The sequence below is a fragment of the Thalassophryne amazonica genome, chromosome 4 (genome assembly GCF_902500255.1).
Source record: "Thalassophryne amazonica chromosome 4, fThaAma1.1, whole genome shotgun sequence".
Classification (NCBI taxonomy): domain Eukaryota; kingdom Metazoa; phylum Chordata; class Actinopteri; order Batrachoidiformes; family Batrachoididae; genus Thalassophryne; species Thalassophryne amazonica.
In genome coordinates this window covers 33,253,229-33,273,076 of record NC_047106.1, presented here as the reverse complement: position 1 = coordinate 33,273,076, position 19,848 = coordinate 33,253,229, and the positions used below count along the sequence as shown (strand labels likewise).

The following is a 19,848-nucleotide window of genomic DNA, read 5'->3' as shown; positions in this document are numbered from 1 at the left end:
GAGTCAACCAGTGAGTGCATCTACATCCTTTCAGGCACGATAACTCCCAAACTAAGAATGCCAGCATCTTGTTATTTATCAAGTCACATATTTGTATGTAAGAGATGATGTGATTAACTTTCCATCAATATAGGTATTGGGTTCAAACATTGATTTGCTTTAAAATCACCTATTATGAAGGCGGCTGGTTATGGAAGTACAGGCTGCTGACTGACAGTTCTTCTGACCTAGATTTGGAAAAACTGGCTTGTGGATCATGATACATGGTTATGACAGGTACAACGGGTAAATATGGTCATAGGATACCCAAAATAGCGCAATGCTAAAAACGGGATCTAATGGTGTCTGCGGAAAATAGGCATGCAGCAACAGTGAGATCAAACAGGAAGATTTCCTGCTGTCCAAACAACCAAGTATACAAATAAGCAAGTACAATACATTGGTGGATCATGTTACCTGGTTATGACAGGTACAACAGGTTAATATATCAGTACAAAATGTCACATGATAATCAAACTCAGCCAGTTGTTAATGCAAATCAACCCAGATTAGCTGTCCATATTATTTAAAAATTCTGAATTACAAGGGGGGAGGGGGGGTGGAAATGCTTGGTCTATACAGCCGATAGGCCTGCACATTACTTGTGGTGAAACAGAGGCAAAAACTGCCTCACTATTAATTCAAGAGTTCCTCCAGCGTTTTCTCTCAGGTTGAACCATGAACCAACTGAGAAAAGTGACTCAGTTTTTTTGCAGAAGGACAAGCTGTCACACACACAAATACACATTGTTCCGTAAGTAGGAGAGAGTGAGCAGTCTTACCTTATTGTGTCATCCATCAGCCGGTCAGAGCTAAAAGAGGTAAGAGAAGGAAAGAAAGAGAAAAAAAAAGTGACATAATGGTTATTGGGTTGCTGGGGGCAGTGCAGTAAAACTATGGAAGATGATGAATGCATCAATGACTCAACCAATCCAGTGGAACACCAGATCATTTTAACTGTCCCGTTGTGTTGGTTTATGTGCGACTGACTGACAGCATCATTCAAGCACTAAACTTAAGGGGCCCTGACACTTGCACGACTTTGATCCGCGCACTTGCACACACATCATCGTGACAATCCCACCTACTGTTTTTCCAGCTGGAAGCTGTGTTTTGTTCCACTGGCTGCCACGCACTGTGTGCTGGATGCTGCGTATATAAAATAATTATTTTGTAGTGGATTAATCTTTTTCTGTCTAAGTTAGCTGTTGAAGACAGCTCTAATGTCTTCCAGAATCATAGAGGAGCACTCCAGCTGTTCTCCTCATGCACACGCTGAACGACACGGAGAAAGCTTTTGGAGCCATTTAAAAAGGTCATTATTTGTCATGTTTATATTGTCATGGCTTGGTAAAACAGTTGCATGTTCTTTCCTTCTTGTGTACAGCTGTTAAAGTATGTTTATGATAGATTTAACATCTCCTTATAATCATTCAGATGTGGTGCGCTGACGCAACCACTCACACTGTTCACTTCTTCTTTACTTGACTTCACAAGCTACATGTAGTATTGGTGAGCAGATTGCGCATCATTCACTACCACTTTGTTGCACAACATTTATGTGTGAAAGATTTTTTTTTTTTTTTTTTTTAACATTTCAAAATTCTCTTTGCGTAATTGCAATTGTGGCGCTCCTTTCACTTTCACAAACATTAACGAATTTACTCTCCTGCACGACACAGTGCATGCAAAGTCATGCAAGTGTCAGGGGGCCTTTAGAGTTGTAATAGTTACAATCTTTTTTTTTTTTTTTAATAGAAATGGATGTAGCCCAGGGGTGGCCAAATTCAGTCCTCGAGAGCCACATTCCTGACATTCTTAGTTGTCTCCCTGCTCCAACACACCTGAATCCAATGAAAGGCTCATTAAAAGTCTGCTAACAAGTCTTTCATTCACAAACGTCACTTATTTAATCAAATTAACAAGTACAGACTTAATAATGACGTCAAGAAAGAGAGATGTGTAGCCTCACTGTGTCGAAATCTAGACACCTGCGTTCACTAAACAACAGCTTCACAACTCAATGTCCGCCTGCCACAACAAGACAGGAATCAAAGTTTTCCACCTGCATTTTTATCTTAAAAATGGACCCACATTATTTCTGCTGTTCAAATGTCACGAAGAGATACTTTATATATATATATATATATATATATATATATATAAAAATACAGCAGTGTGGTGACATCAGAGGAGTGCAAGTGATTCTGGGATAACTAACGATAAATAATTTCATTTTAAGCTGGTTCTTGTGATGAAGTTGATCAAGCGACTTAAAGATAACCAAAGTTATGTCCATAAGTAACTGCGATGTCCAAACATGACACCATAACTGAATGCTTGTTACAAATGGTTGGGTTCAAAATTACTAGCAGACAGTTAGTCACCATCTACAGTTGTCAATAGCTGCACTTATTTTTGTCATTTCACTGCTGTGACCACACATAAGCACATAACCCCATTATTCCGATCAGAAACGCAACAGACAGAGGTTTTGTTACCATATATGGTTAATTGACAGCATTTCTGAATACAAATGGTCATAAACGTGCACAAGCATATGCCTCAGAATGTGGGATTTGTCAAGAGCTGATTCATTATGGACATACGCATGTCAAACATGTGCTTGTTTGATATAGATTTTTTTCTGTACTTACACATGCTAAAATTTTGTTCATACAACAGCACTTATAATCATTTCTACACAGTTTTATAAATGAGTGTACAAATCAAAAGTAAATTATGGCCACTGTAGAGAAGAGACAAAATGGAGTGGGAGGGAAAACAGATTTTATGTACAGTAGTGTTCAGAATAATAGTAGTGCTATGTGACTAAAAAGATGAATCCAGGTTTTGAGTATATTTCGCATTGTTACATGGGAAACAAGGTGCCAGTAGATTCAGTAGATTCTCACAAATCCAACAAGACCAAGCATTCATGATATGCACACTCTTAAGGCTATGAAATTGGGCTATTAGTAAAAAAAAAAAGTAGAAAAGGGGGTGTTCACAATAACAGTAGCATCTGCTGTTGACACTACAAACTCAAAACTATTATGTTCAAACTGCTTTTTTTTATCAATCCTGTGAATCACTAAACTAGTATTTAGTTGTATAACCACAGTTTTTCATGATTTCTCCACATCTGCGAGGCATTAATTTTGCAAGTTTGCAAGATTTTGCTTGTTTACTAGTGTGCTTGGGGTCATTGTCTTGTTGAAACACCCATTTCAAGGGAATGTCCTCTTCAGCATAAGGCAACATGACCTCTTCAAGTATTTTGACATATCCAAACTGATCCATGATACCTTGTATGCGATATATAGGTCCAACACCATAGTAGGAGAAACATGCCCATATCATGATGCTTGCACCACCATACTTCACTGTCTTCACTGTGAACTGTGTCTTGAATTCAGTGTTTGGGGGTCATCTCACAAACTGTCTGTGGCCCTTGGACCCAAAAGGAACAATTTTACTCATCAGTCCACAAAATATTCCTCCATTTCTCTTTAGGCCAGTTGATGTGTTCTTTGGCAAATTGTAACCTCTTCTGCACGTCTTTTATTTAACAGAGAGACTTTGCAGGGGATTCTTGTAAATAAATTAGCTTCACACAGGCGTCTTCTGTCACAGCACTTACAGGTAACTCCAGACTGTCTTTGATCATCCTGGAGCTGATCAATGGGTGAGCCTTTGCCATTCTGGTTATTCTTCTGTCCATTTTGATGGTTGTTTCCATTTTCTTCCACACGTCTCTGTTTTTTTTTAATCCATTTTAAAGCATTGGAGATCATTGTAGATGAACAGCCTATAATTTCTGCACCTGCGTATAAGTTTTTCCCTCTCCAATCAACTTTTTAATTGAACTACGCTGTTCTTCTGAACAATGTCTTGAACGTCCCATTTTCCTCAGGCTTTCAAAGAGAAAAGCATGTTCAACAGGTGCTGGCTTCATCCTTACATAGGGGACACCTGATTCACACCTGTTTGTTCCACAAAATTGACGAACTCACTGACTGAATGCCACACTACTATTATTGTGAACACCCCCTTTTCTACTTTTTTTTTACTAATAGCTCAATTTCATAGCCTTAAGTGTGCATATCATGAATGCCTGGTCTTGTTGGATTTGTGAGAATCTACTGGTACCTTGTTCCCCATGTAACAATAAGAAATATACTCAAAACCTGGATTAATCTTTTTAGTCACATAGCACTACTATTATTCTGAACACTATCAATCAATCAATCAATCAATTTTTTTTATATAGCGCCAAATCACAACAAACAGTTGCCCCAAGGCGCTTTATATTGTAAGGCAAGGCCATACAATAATTATGTAAAACCCCAACGGTCAAAACGACCCCCTGTGAGCAAGCACTTGGCTACAGTGGGAAGGAAAAACTCCCTTTTAACAGGAAGAAACCTCCAGCAGAACCAGGCTCAGGGAGGGGCAGTCTTCTGCTGGGACTGGTTGGGGCTGAGGGAGAGAACCAGGAAAAAGACATGCTGTGGAGGGGAGCAGAGATCGATCACTAATGATTAAATGCAGAGTGGTGCATACAGAGCAAAAAGAAAAAGAAACAGTGCATCATGGAACCCCCCAGCAGTCTACGTCTATAGCAGCATAACTAAGGGATGGTTCAGGGTCACCCGATCCAGCCCTAACTATAAGCTTTAGCAAAAAGGAAAGTTTTAAGCCTAATCTTAAAAGTAGAGAGGGTGTCTGTCTCCCTGATCTGAATTGGGAGCTGGTTCCACAGGAGAGGAGCCTGAAAGCTGAAGGCTCTGCCTCCCATTCTACTCTTACAAACCCTAGGAACTACAAGTAAGCCTGCAGTCTGAGAGCGAAGCGCTCTATTGGGGTAATATGGTACTACGAGGTCCCTAAGATAAGATGGGACCTGATTATTCAAAACCTTATAAGTAAGAAGAAGAATTTTAAATTCTATTCTAGAATTAACAGGAAGCCAATGAAGAGAGGCCAATATGGGTGAGATATGCTCTCTCCTTCTAGTCCCCGTCAGTACTCTAGCTGCAGCATTTGAATTAACTGAAGGCTTTTTAGGGAACTTTTAGGACAACCTGATAATAATGAATTACAATAGTCCAGCCTAGAGGAAATAAATGCATGAATTAGTTTTTCAGCATCACTCTGAGACAAGACCTTTCTGATTTTAGAGATATTGCGTAAATGCAAAAAAGCAGTCCTACATATTTGTTTAATATGCACTTTGAATGACATATCCTGATCAAAAATGACTCCAAGATTTCTCACAGTATTACTAGAGGTCAGGGTAATGCCATCCAGAGTAAGGATCTGGTTAGACACCATGTTTCTAAGATTTGTGGGGCCAAGTACAATAACTTCAGTTTTATCTGAGTTTAAAAGCAGGAAATTAGAGGTCATCCATGTCTTTATGTCTGTAAGACAATCCTGCAGTTTAGCTAATTGGTGTGTGTCCTCTGGCTTCATGGATAGATAAAGCTGGGTATCATCTGCGTAACAATGAAAATTTAAGCAATACCGTCTAATAATACTGCCTAAGGGAAGCATGTATAAAGTGAATAAAATTGGTCCTAGCACAGAACCTTGTGGAACTCCATAATTAACTTTAGTCTGTGAAGAAGATTCCCCATTTACATGAACAAATTGTAATCTATTAGACAAATATGATTCAAACCACCGCAGCGCAGTGCCTTTAATACCTATGGCATGCTCTAATCTCTGTAATAAAATTTATGGTCAACAGTATCAAAAGCAGCACTGAGATCTAACAGAACAAGCACAGAGATGAGTCCACTGTCCGAGGCCATAAGAAGATCATTTGTAACCTTCACTAATGCTGTTTCTGTACTATGATGAATTCTAAAACCTGACTGAAACTCTTCAAATAGACCATTCCTCTGCAGATGATCAGTTAGCTGTTTTACAACTACCCTTTCAAGAATTTTTGAGAGAAAAGGAAGGTTGGAGATTGGCCTATAATTAGCTAAGATAGCTGGGTCAAGTGATGGCTTTTTAAGTAATGGTTTAATTACTGCCACCTTAAAAGCCTGTGGTACATAGCCAACTAACAAAGATAGATTGATCATATTTAAGATCGAAGCATTAAATAATGGTAGGGCTTCCTTGAGCAGCCTGGTAGGAATGGGGTCTAATAAACATGTTGATGGTTTGGATGAAGTAACTAATGAGAATAACTCAGACAGAACAATCGGAGAGAAAGAGTTTAACCAAATACCGGCATCACTGAAAGCAGCCAAAGATAACGATACGTCTTTGGGATGGTTATGAGTAATTTTTTCTCTAATAGTTAAAATTTTGTTAGCAAAGAAAGTCATGAAGTCATTACTAGTTAAAGTTAATGGAATACTCAGCTCAATAGAGCTCTGACTCTTTGTCAGCCTGGCTACAGTGCTGAAAAGAAACCTGGGGTTGTTCTTATTTTCTTCAATTAGTGATGAGTAGAAAGATGTCCTAGCTTTACGAAGGGCTTTTTTATAGAGCAACAGACTCTTTTTCCAGGCTAAGTGAAGATCTTCTAAATTAGTGAGACGCCATTTCCTCTCCAACTTACGGGTTATCTGCTTTAAGCTACGAGTTTGTGAGTTATACCACGGAGTCAGACACTTCTGATTTAAAGCTCTCTTTTTCAGAGGAGCTACAGCATCCAAAGTTGTCTTCAATGAGGATGTAAAACTATTGACGAGATACTCTATCTCCCTTACAGAGTTTAGGTAGCTACTCTGCACTGTGTTGGTATATGGCATTAGAGAACATAAAGAAGGAATCATATCCTTAAACCTAGTTACAGCGCTTTCTGAAAGACTTCTAGTGTAATGAAACTTATTCCCCACTGCTGGGTAGTCCATCAGAGTAAATGTAAATGTTATTAAGAAATGATCAGACAGAAGGGAGTTATCAGGGAATACTGTTAAGTCTTCTATTTCCATACCATAAGTCAGAACAAGATCTAAGATATGATTAAAGTGGTGGGTGGACTCATTTACTTTTTGAGCAAAGCCAATAGAGTCTAATAATAGATTAAATGCAGTGTTGAGGCTGTCATTCTCAGCATCTGTGTGGATGTTAAAATCGCCCACTATAATTATCTTATCTGAGCTAAGCACTAAGTCAGACAAAAGGTCTGAAAATTCACAGAGAAACTCACAGTAACGACCAGGTGGACGATAGATAATAACAAATAAAACTGGTTTTTGGGACTTCCAATTTGGATGGACAAGACTAAGAGACAAGCTTTCAAATGAATTAAAGCTCTGTCTGGGTTTTGGATTAATTAATAAGCTGGAATGGAAGATTGCTGCTAATCCTCCACCCCGGCCCGTGCTACGAGCATTCTGACAGTTAGTGTGACTCGGGGGTGTTGACTCATTTAAACTAACATATTCATCCTGCTGTAACCAGGTTTCTGTTAGGCAGAATAAATCAATATGTTGATCAATTATTATATCATTTACCAACAGGGACTTAGAAGAGAGAGACCTAATGTTTAATAGACCACATTTAACTGTTTTAGTCTGTGGTGCAGTTGAAGGTGCTATATTATTTTTTCTTTTTGAATTTTTATGCTTAAATAGATTTTTGCTGGTTATTGGTAGTCTGGGAGCAGGCACCGTCTCTACGGGGATGGGGTAATGAGGGGATGGCAGGGGGAGAGAAGCTGCAGAGAGGTGTGTAAGACTACAACTCTGCTTCCTGGTCCCAACCCTGGATAGTCACGGTTTGGAGGATTTAAGAAAATTGGCCAGATTTCTAGAAATGAGAGCTGCTCCATCCAAAGTGGGATGGCTGCCGTCTCTCCTAACAAGACCAGGTTTTCCCCAGAAGCTTTGCCAATTATCTATGAAGCCCACCTCATTTTTTGGACACCACTCAGACAGCCAGCAATTCAAGGAGAACATGCGGCTAAACATGTCACTCCCGGTCTGATTGGGGAGGGGCCCAGAGAAAACTACAGAGTCCGACATTGTTTTTGCAAAGTTACACACCGATTCAATGTTAATTTTAGTGACCTCCGATTGGCGTAACCGGGTGTCATTACTGCCGACGTGAATTACAATCTTACCAAATTTACGCTTAGCCTTAGCCAGCAGTTTCAAATTTCCTTCAATGTCGCCTGCTCTGGCCCCCGGAAGACAATTGACTATGGTTGCTGGTGTCGCTAACTTCACATTTCTCAAAACAGAGTCGCCAATAACCAGAGTTTGATCCTCGGCGGGTGTGTCGTCGAGTGGGGAAAAACGGTTAGAGATGTGAACGGGTTGGTGGTGTACACGGGGCTTCTGTTTAGGGCTACGCTTCCTCCTCACAGTCACCCAGTCGGCCTGCTTTCCCGGCTGCTCGGGATCTGCCAGGGGGGAACTAACGGCGGCTAAGCTACCTTGGTCCGCACCGACTACAGGGGCCTTGCTAGCTGTAGAATTTTCCACGGTGCGGAGCCGAGTCTCCAATTCGCCCAGCCTGGCCTCCAAAGCTACGAATAAGCTACACTTATTACAAGTACCATTACTGCTAAAGGAGGCCGAGGAATAACTAAACATTTCACACCCAGAGCAGAAAAGTGCGGGAGAGACAGGAGAAGCCGCCATGCTAAATCGGCTAAGAGCTAGTAGCTACGCTAAGCTAGCGGATTCCTAAAAACACGCAAAGCGAATAATGTGTAAATAATTTAGAGGTGATTCAGCAGAAGGAGTGCTTTAGTTAAGGCACGTAAAGTACAACAGCAGCCCCTCTCTCACTCTGTCGCACGCACGCACGCACGCACGCACACACAATGCATGACAAGTAGGACTAATGTTACGAGTGTGTTTAAGGTAATTAATTTGGGTATTGATGTGTCTCAGTAGGCGGGGTTTAGGCAGGTTGTCTGCAGGGTCAGTGCTGATGGAACACCTGGTGGGTGTGGCAGTCTGACTCACCAGCCTATATCGCTCACACGTATGTGAAGAGTTTGAAGGAGGTTTTGTTGTGGAGAGACCGCTGCTGTGGTTGCGACTTTTATGCAACCACGCTAATGATGCCACTGCAACAATGTGAAACTGAATTTTATGCACACAACAATGAACCATTTTACATGTGTGTTACATCTTTTAACAAAACTTGAGCTATATATGTCGAGGGCGGACTGGCCGCGGGACTGAAGAAGCTGTTGAGGATTGTTGCCGAACGGGGAGAGGTGGTCGCAGTGACTACAAGAGGACCAGGCGGCGGGTCAGCCATGCACACACATTTCCACACAAACTGACGTAATGCACCACATATAGGGAAAGATATCAGGTTGCAGGCTGGCTCAGTCTGACAAACAAAACCACCTCTTGCCACAGTTGGTCACAACACCACAAGGTCTTTTTCACTTTCTCAATACCACAGCATTGTGCAGCTGGCGTAGTCCAATTTAAAAAAAAGTTAGTAGATGTACCACTCTGATTGGATGATACTATGTTCGGACTAGAACACACTCACATCTAATGAACACGGTAATTGGAACCCCACCACACCCAGCTTTGCACTGGGATTCCCCACCACTTACATAACATGCACTCAGACATGCTCCAAAAGGCTTCGTTCTCTCCACAGCATAAAGACAGAGCTCTTTATATCAGCTGTCAAACAAAACTCATTCAACTCCTTCAGAAAATTTATTCATATGTTGTTGTATCCTGTAGACAATCAAAGAAAATCAAATGCAACAATTTGTAAAGACAAATGATTTTTTGCAATATTTAAAACTGATCCAAAAGCCAAAGTCTGGATGTTCAGCAATTCTTTAATAAACCTCTACTTTAAATGGAGTGTCAAACACTGAAGTTTGCCCTACACAAACTGCACAGACACGCATACACCAACACAGACCTCTCATTCTGTGAGAACAGTTTTGTGTCTCAGGTTGCTCATAAACAACAATGCACTCAGCAGGTTATTCTCTAACTGGAATCAATTTGGATAATGTTTCACAGAACTAAAGCAAACTGTGAAACACAGATTGCATTCCATGGTTCTAGTAATTATTACCCCTCAACAGCAAAATTATTCATCATAACTGCTTTGAGGTTGAAGGAGTCAGGCTAAAATCTTTTTTTTTTTTTTTTTTTTCTTCTCCTTAGGGCCCTGTCCCACTGGGGAGAGGATCAATTGCGCATGAATTGAATACACAAATTATAGGCGTTCGTTGTCGTCCGCAACAAAAATGGCCAAAAATGACAAATGTCCCAGTATGAATTACAGATATATTAATAATATATAGCGAATATATGATGAACAATCACAGTTATATAACATATGTAGTGAGGAAACGGATCCGAGGCATTGCGATTATGACGGCAGTATTACAGGTGTATTATGAATGCATCGCGCACGTGTTGTGCGTGCACGGCATCTGCATTGCGGTCATAAAATAAGCTCACTCGGGCCGTCGGCATGACTATTCACACCAACAATACAGCCTCTGGAGCAATTGCTGGACTTGGACAAGTTGATCACAGAGTTAATGTTCATGTTGTCATGCGAGGGTTAACTGTTCATGAGTTTGGGGAGCAGTAGGGGGGAAGCCGCTTGGGGTGTGAAATGTTCTTTTTTTTGTTGTTGTTTGTTTTTTGAGAGTGTCACAGAAAACAGACTTCAGTGTGAGTTGTGGCTAAACAGCAACTCTTCCTTTTGTTGGTGTTAAATAAAAGTCCTGGATTGCAGCAGCTACGTCTTTGTGGATTTACACAGCCGGACCGGCACTGACTGGTATGTTGCTTTCTGCCACATATAGTACTTTGGGTTTATGTGACGTGTTTGTTATGCATTCACAGATTGTCCGCAAATCAGCTGCAAAGCAGATGTAATAAAAACGCTTTATTCATGGCAAATTTATATGCATTCGCTATAACATATTTTAGTTTGTGATGTGGATGTGATAGGCCTGATATATATCTGTTTTACACACTGTCCCAGTCCGCTGCCAAGCCGCAAATCCCTGTCAGTTGCGGATATCAGCGGTTAACTGCAGATATACAGCGTATAGAGTGAGTATGTATTGTGTATGAATTGAGTATGTATGGAGTGTGTAAGGCAGATGTCATCCGCATCCAGATTTTTAAGCAGCTCAAAAATCCTGGCTGCGGACATGCGTGCCTCTGCGGATGATCATGGACGTGTTCGGATGACGGCCGACTCATACAGGCATGTTACACGGATATTGCGGATGTTTGGCGAATATGGGACAATTTTGTGCGCAATCCATACGCAAATCCTCCTAAACGCCAGTGGGATAGGGCCCTTAGGTCTTATAGCTTCAGATGATTTTATAGGCTAATGCTTGTTCATGCAAAATACTTTAAGCTACACTGACCCTAAGGTGCAGAAAATAAAATCTGAACATATAAGTTAACAAAATAATATATGGTCAGAAGAGAAAGCAGACAGACACCTGATTATGATGTAATGAAAGACAAATTATAGGAAAAGAAACAAGTGAAACTCTTATTTTCTAATTTCTGATGACTGTTACAAACAATGTGGGGAATGGAAAATGAGAAGTAGGCTGCAAGCTGAGATCTGATTCGTGAACTTTTATCATGTACTTGTAATAAAACTTTACATTTTGCTCCCTCCATCTGACCATAGCTGCTATCGTGGAGGAAACGGCAAAAATCCTCCATGTTGCAGTCTCAACACTGCACATCGAGTCGGCTCCTTTATTTTTCCTGTTCTGCGCAGTCACTATCTCCTAGCTAATTGCCTTTTATTCTGTAATAGATCAGCCCATCGTGCTCACAGGCATTGATCCTTTTTTACGACGTGCACATGCACTTTCAATGCTTAAGCTGACTGCACAGATCACAGTACATTTCAAGATGATTATACGACAAAGTATTAATATATCAGAGCAATGTGTGATTTTTACTGCTACTACAGTCTGTCAGTTGCAGAGAAGGAGGAGGACCTAGGAGTGTTGTGAAATTCCGTCCACAGTGAGTGGGACTGCCCACCACTCTGTCTGCATGCCCAGTACTGACCAAGCCTGCCCAGCAACCTCTCTGTACTGTTTGTTGGTATTAATGAACATTGATTTTGCATGAAAGTTCTGTGCCGCGTCTTTATGTAAGTTTGCCACAGGAATAGTGGCTTTTCTAGATTGTGTCCTTCAACGAGTTCTACTTCTTTATCCAATCATCATCCTCCAAACTGGTACGGTATTGCATAGTTTCCCTCTATGAATTGCGGGTCATTTGAGTGTCCCATTTCTGACTCCTTGTGAAGTTGGTCATATTTGCGGACTTTTGCCTGCCAAATGCATTTCATCCATGAATAAAATGTAGTCAGCAGGCACACTGCAAAAACTTTTAAAATATGACAGGAAAGGAAAAACATAAAAGTGACAAATCACAGCCCTTTGCACTCGCAGTCACTTAGCAGGTGCATGGGTTCGCCGTCACCCAGAGGGTTCTGATCCAAAGCGGTTTGGTTTGTCACATACAGGGATATGTGTGAAACTTAACACCACATTACAGTCTAGGCAGCAAGCAGAATTTTGTTAATAGTCACTGGCCTTGAATTACACCGTGCCTCATTTAGGTCCTGTGTTGGAGCACAGTTTGAAAAAATAAAAGCCCAGGCTTTTAATCAAGGAAATACGGTACCCACATTCTTCGAATCGGTGAGTGTCAGTGCCCAACCTCATTTTGTACCAGTTATTGGGCACCTCCAGTCTGCTCTGTCTGGTACATGCAAAGGTTTTTTTTTTTTTTTTTTTAATGGGAATACATTACGCTGGTGTGGGACAGCGAGGAGAAGCCCCACAGCAGGGGAGTTTTCCTTCTTTCACGTGCTTGTGCAAGCGAATCGTCCGTGAAAATTATTTTATTTATTAACTACACATATGTATAATAAAGCAAATGGTAAGTGGTTTATAAACACAATTATGACAGAGTTTTTGAGGGAAGAGCGAGGAGAAGCCCCACAACAGGGGCAGTGGAGTTTTTTTTTTTTTTTTTTTTTTATTGTTTACGTGTGCGTGCGTGAACGGGACAGGAGGTCCTCAAACTTGGTCCTGCAGAGGCGGAAGGACCACTGAAAGCGGCCGTCATCCCTACGCAGCTCCTGCAGCAAATAATGATACTCCCAGAATTGGGAACGTCTCATGACGTTTGTCAGCTTTCCACAACAACTCTCTCCGTGTGATCAAGGTCCGTCATGTTAACTTGACTGACAACCGGAGCCGGCGAGCGGAATGGAAGCTCCTCCTATCTGATGACGCACTGGGGCAAATTTTCGCAGCAAAAGCAGAGCGACACACCGGACGTGGCAACCGGACACGAATTTGTGGTGTCTGATCGAGCCTGGTGTGAACGCGGCAATACACTGCTGCCTCTTGTGTCAAACCAATTTATGGGATTTACTGGTGTGACCCACTCAATCAGGGAATGGTCAATGATCAGAACTGGACAATATGATCACACAAAGTTCTTTCAGCAGGTTGCAAAGGATCCAAACATGAAGGATATAAAGGGACACAGCATAGCAGTCATCATATAGCTACTAAGTCTTCTTGTTCACTTGTATGTGTGACCATATGCTACACTGCATGCACTATGGGAGACTGGAGTTGGTTGTCACATGGGTTGGAAGTCATCGCTTATTACAGCCACACCAATTTGGTTATTTTTTTCTTGTAGATGTGGTGTTGTCCTTTCTAGTCAGAGTCTGCAAATCGGCCAGGTCAGGTGAGAGAGACTAACTTTTAAAACTCATCTTGCGTGTTGATCCTTTCCATGGTCAGGAAGATTGTGAGTATCAATGAAAGTTGTTTTAGTGGTAGGAAAATAGCCTTAGAATGCACCATTTTACATCTTTTAAAAAAAACTTAAGACAAAATGTTCCAAGAGGGCAAAGTCGCAGCACAGGTCAGCTGCTTCCCCACCCACTACTCACTTTTTTCTGGGTACAACTCTGTTGGTTGATGTTGGTCTAATGGAAACCCTAATAGATGAACTAGCAGACAAGAACATACTCTTGGCCTTGCACAAGTACAGTTATAAACATGTCTAACTCGGGCGAATAGCTGTCATTTTGGGCGATTGGGCATGGACGTCATGTTATATGGCTGGGGGGGCCTGGCTGCCGGTTTGTTTCTGTTTTTTGGTTTTCCTCCCAGGTGGCGTGCGTTTGGGACTGAGTGGCTGTGTTGCTGAGGCTGTCAGGACCTCACCCTGATCACCTGCGACTCGTCAGGACTCACAGCTGTGGTGCATCTGGATGGATTGGAACATGTTGGCATTTAAGACTGGAGTGCACAGTGTGTATTTGCCAGAGACTCGACCTTGTGACCAGACGGGTGAGATCGTCGTCTCGGGAGCCATCTCATCAGCAGCGGATGCTGAGAACGTCCAGGTTTGATGCACAGTCTGTGAAAGAGGAGGGGGTGAGGTCTCACGCTCGTCAGCACACTTCCTGAGGTACGTTAGATTTTGTGACTAACAGTTATACAGTCAGTAAATGTGGTGTCCCTCACACCTTATTGTATTGAGCTGTTTGTTAGTCATGTATCAGCTTCCACTGCAGTGGAGTTTTGTGAACTGGATGTTCCAGGCCTGCAGGTTGGGAAGCTGATCAGTAATCAAGCCAGGAAGTGTTTGCTGTTTGTACACCTTTAAGTGTTCTGTGTGTAGAGTGTGGACTCGCATAATGGTTCCTTCTTTCACAGACTCGGTTGTTGCGGCCACCTGGGGGGTGTCGGCGGGGTCCTTGGGTCCGAAACAGCTTCTGGCTCCGGACCGTTAGCGCTGCTGGGAGCGCACCACGCCAGGCCGCACCTTTTTGTTATTATATTATCACTGTTATGTATTAAATTCAGTTAGCCTTTGAACCGTGCTCTGCTTATTTCATACTGGGTCCTTCAAACGCTGGTCGGTTCTCCGAGCTGCGTCCGACACATAACACGTCAGGCCTCTTGAAAATGCATACCGCCCTCCAAAAGCATGTTATTGTATTATTATTTGTCTCAACACAAATATTCCAAAAAGGCATAGTTTGGACTATCTATGACTGAATATTATGGAGTTATGGGGTAAAAACAGCAAGAATGGTAACAAAGGTCAGATTATTTTGTAAAGGGGTCAGAAGTTAAAGTTGCTCCAAATATTGTAAAATGTGATGCAAATTATTGGTTGAGTTAATAGGGTTTTTTTTAAAAGGAATAGTTTGCACCATGTGTCATGTCGCATTACGGGGTAACATATGTCACATGCCATAGAATCAATGAACGTCGACATTTTTTGACTTTTACTTTGGAGACCAAACATTAAACACAATCGAAACTATTCCATTTATTAATCCTATTAGTTCAACCAATAATGTACACCACTTTTTACCAAAATTGGAGAAACTTTAACTTCTGACACCTGTACAAACTGAAACTGACCTTTGTCACCATTCTTAAGGTTTTTAACCCCATAACATTCATGCATAGACAGTCAAACTTTCTGGAATCTTTGTGATCAGACACATAATGTGGTATAGCTTTCAATATGATTGGAACATTTTAAAATTGTGAGCCCTGTGCAATTCTTCAATTGACCCCTACCCGTACAGTGATTAGAGTTTTGGTATTTGAGAGATTTGAGAAATATTTGGTATGTCTGCAGTGTGTACAATTTTGGTGGAGTACTTAGCGTGTGTGGTTAGTGTGGTGATGTTTGGTGTTTTGTTTTTTGTAAAAATTAGGTATCCTATGAATGTTTAGCTTCAGTTTGTGCTTGTTTTTATTTATTTATTTTAATTGGCGCAAGACTGAGTGCGCAGCATGTCGTCAGACTCTGAACCAGACAGTAAGGATTCTGATGAAGGAGATGATCCCTCTTTTGTTCTGGACAAGGAAACAGAGGAGGTGGATCCATCGGTGTGTGCACAGATCTCCACAGTGGGTTGGATCATGCACTTCTGTTTGCAGTTTCTCCAGGACTAAGGCGCTATGAGCTCCATCCCAGCTCCGAGTCACAGAGATGCAGACACACACTGCTCCAGCGCTTTTTGTTTAAAGCGTGGAGATCAACATTAGCTTCGGTTTCATTTTGTTCCTCTTTCGTTCCTTTTGCGCTCTTGATTTGCACGCTATTCGGTGATAAAGCTTGTTCGTCCACCTTTTCTCAACGATTTGTGACTTTTTACTTTTTCCCTTCATTCAGGAATCATTGTACAGTAGTGTTCAGAATAATAGTAGAGCTATGTGACAAAAAGATTAATCCAGGTTTTGAGTATATTTCTTATTGTTACATGGGAAACAAGTTACCAGTAGATTCTCACAAATCCAACAAGACTAAGCATTCATGATATGCACACTCTTAAGGCTATGAAATTGGGCTATTAGTAAAAAAGCAGAAAAGGGGGTGTTCACAATAATAGTAGTGTGGCATTCAGTCGGTGAGTTCGTCAATTTTGTGGAACAAACAGGTGTCAATCAGGTGTCCCCTGTTTAAGGATGAAGCCAGCACCTGTTGAACATGCTGTTCTCTTTGAAAGCCTGAGGAAAATGGGACGTTCAAGACATTGTTCAGAAGAACAGCGTAGTTTAATTAAAAAGTTGATTGGAGAGGGGAAAACTTATATGCAGGTGCAAAAAATTATAGGCTGTTCATCTACAATGATCTCCAATGCTTTAAAATGGAGAAGAAAAAAAAAAAACAAACAGACGCGTGGAAGAAAATGGAAAACAACCATCAAAATGGATAGAAGAATAACCAGAATGGCAAAGGCTCACCCATTGATCAGCTCCAGGATGATCAAAGAGTCTGGAGTTACCTGTAAGTGCTGTGACAGTTAGAAGATGCCTGTGTGAAGCTAATTTATTTGCAAGAATCCCCCGCAAAGTCCCTCTGTTAAATAAAAGACGTGCAGAAGAGGTTACAATTTGCCAAAGAACACATCAACTGGCCTAAAAAGAAATGGAGGAATATTTTGTGGACTGATGAGAGTAAAATTGTTCTTTTTGGGTCCAAGGGCCGCAGACAGTTTGTGAGATGACCCCCAAACTCTGAATTCAAGCCACAGTTCACAGTGAAGACAGTGAAGCATAGTGGTGCAAGCATCACGATATGGGCATGTTTCTCCTACTATGGTGTTGGGCCTATACAACCCCTGGCAAAAATTATGGAATCACCGGCCTCAGAGGATGTTCATTCAGTTGTTTAATTTTGTAGAAAAAAAGCAGATCACAGACATGACACAAAACTAAAGTCATTTCAAATGGCAACTTTCTGGCTTTAAGAAACACTATAAGAAAATCAAGAAAAAAAGATTGTGGCAGTCAGTAACGGTTACTTTTTTAGACCAAGCAGAGGAAAAAATATGGAATCACTCAATTCTGAGGAAAAAATTATGGAATCACCCTGCAAATTTTCATCCCCCAAATTAACACCTGCATCAAATCAGATCTGCTCACTGACATTGACCCTATGCCATGACATTGACCCTATGTGTCTTTTTGCAAGGAATGTTTTTGCAGTTTTTGCTCTATGGCAAGATGCATTATCATCTTGAAAAATGATTTCACCATCCCCAAACATCCTTTCAATTGTCCAAAATATCAACATAAACTTGTGCATTTATTGATGATGTAATGACAGCCATCTCCCCAGTGCCTTTACCTGACATGCAGCCCCATATCATCAATGACTGTGGAAATTTACATGTTCTCTTCAGGCAGTCATCTTTATAAACCTCATTGGAAAGGCACCAAACAAAAGTTCCAGCATCATCACCTTGCCCAATGCAGATTCGAGATTCATCACTGAATATGACTTTCATCCAGTCATCCACAGTCCACAATTGCTTTTCCTTAGCCCATTGTAACCTTGTTTTTTTCTGTTTAGGTGTTAATGATGCCTTTCGTTTAGCTTTTCTGTATGTAAATCCTATTTCCTTTAGGCGGTTTCTTACAGTTCGGTCACAGATGTTGACTCAGTTTCCTCCCATTCGTTCCTCATTTGTTTTGTTGTACATTTTTCGATTTTTGAGACATATTGCTTTAAGTTTTCTGTCTTGACGCTTTGATGTCTTCCTTGGTCTACCAGTATGTTTGCCTTTAACAACCTTCCCATGTTGTTTGTATTTGGTCCAGAGTTTAGACACAGCTGACTGTGAACAACCAACATCTTTTGCAACATTGCGTGATGATGTACTCTCTTAAGAGTTTGATAATCCTCTCCTTTGTTTCAATTGACATCTCTCGTGTTGGAGCCATGATTCATGTCAGTCCACTTGGTGCAACAGCTCTCCAAGGTGTGTTCACTCCTTTTTAGATGCAGACTAACGAACAGATCTGATATGATGCAGGTGTTAGTTTTGGGGATGAAAATTTACAGGGTGATTCCATAATTTTTTCCTCAGAATTGAGTGATTCCATATTTTTTTCCTCTGCTTGGTCTAAAAAGGTAACCGTTACTGACTGCCACAATATTTTTTTCTTGATTTCTTATAGTGTTTCTTAAAGCCAGAAAGTTGCCATTTGAAATTACTTTAGTTTTGTGTCATGTCTGTGATCTGCTTTTTTTCTACAAAATTAAACAACTGAATGAACATCCTCTGAGGCCGGTGATTCCATAATTTTTGCCAGGGGTTGTATATCGCATACCAGGTATCATGGATCAGTTTGGATATGTCAAAATACTTGAAGAGGTCATGTTGCCTTATGCTGAAGAGGACATGCCCTTGAAATGGGTGTTTCAACAAGACAATGACCCCAAGCACACTAGTAAACAAGCAAAATCTTGGTTCCAAACCAACAAAATTAATGCCTCACAGATGTGAAGAAATCGTGAAAAACTGTGGTTATACAACTAAATACTAGTTTAGTGAATCACAGGATTGCTAAAAAAGCAGTTTGAACATAATAGTTTTGAGTTTGTAGCGTCAACAGCAGATGCTACTATTATTGTGAACACCCCCTTTTCTACTTTTTTTTTTTACTAATAGCCCAATTTCATAGCCTTAAGAGCGTGCATATCATGAATGCTTGGTCTTGTTGGATTTGTGACAATATACTGAATCTACTGGCACCTTGTTTCCCATGTAACAATAAAAAATATACTCAAAATCTGGATTAATCTTTTTAGTCACATAGCACTACTATTATTCTGAACACTACTGTATGCCGTGTGACCAGGCCTTTAGCAATAGGGCTACACACAACTGCTCAATCTATGATGTGAGCATGATTTTAAAAAATTAGTATTGCAGGCCTAAATTAAATACAGTTACTGTGCACTAATCAGTTAAACAACTAAATCAACCCTGCTTTATAATTATGACACTGTTACAGGAGGAGGAACAAAAGAAATTGTAAAGCTCCGTTAGTGCTGGCAACCGCTTTTTACAGCCTTATGAGCAAAGTAAGAGAATTCTCAAGAGGGAAAGACGTTAGGATGACAGTCACATCATTCAAGTAAACTGCATTACTTTGCCAAGGACAACAGCACAGCTTGGCAACAGTTGCAGAACACACTGCATCAGCAAAGAGTAACAGTGGTCAGTAAATTCCTCTGCCACATATGCAACACACATACCAACTTCAAGAGTCATATACAAACAATATATATATATATATATATATATATATATATATATATATATATACACACACACACACACACACATCACATATTACAACAAAAATCTGCCCTATACTAGTAAACCAGCCCTCATGAGATATAAGGAGAAAAAAAAAAAAAAACAGGACTGATGAATCATAAACAATCTGATTGTAATTAGTTCAGCTCTTCAGGCAGGTTGTTGAGCCAATTA

The 19,848-nt window shown here is 40.8% G+C and overlaps 1 protein-coding gene across 1 annotated transcript in view; it reads right to left on the bottom strand.

Annotated features, from left to right (window-relative positions):
* Positions 1-19,848, bottom strand: part of gosr1 (golgi SNAP receptor complex member 1) — an 86,958-nt gene that overhangs the window by 11,680 nt on the left and 55,430 nt on the right. Inside the window, exon 7 of the mRNA XM_034169368.1 lies at positions 822-851. Within this exon, the coding sequence (XP_034025259.1) occupies positions 822-851 (30 nt within the window). The remainder of the gene's footprint in view (positions 1-821; positions 852-19,848) is intronic.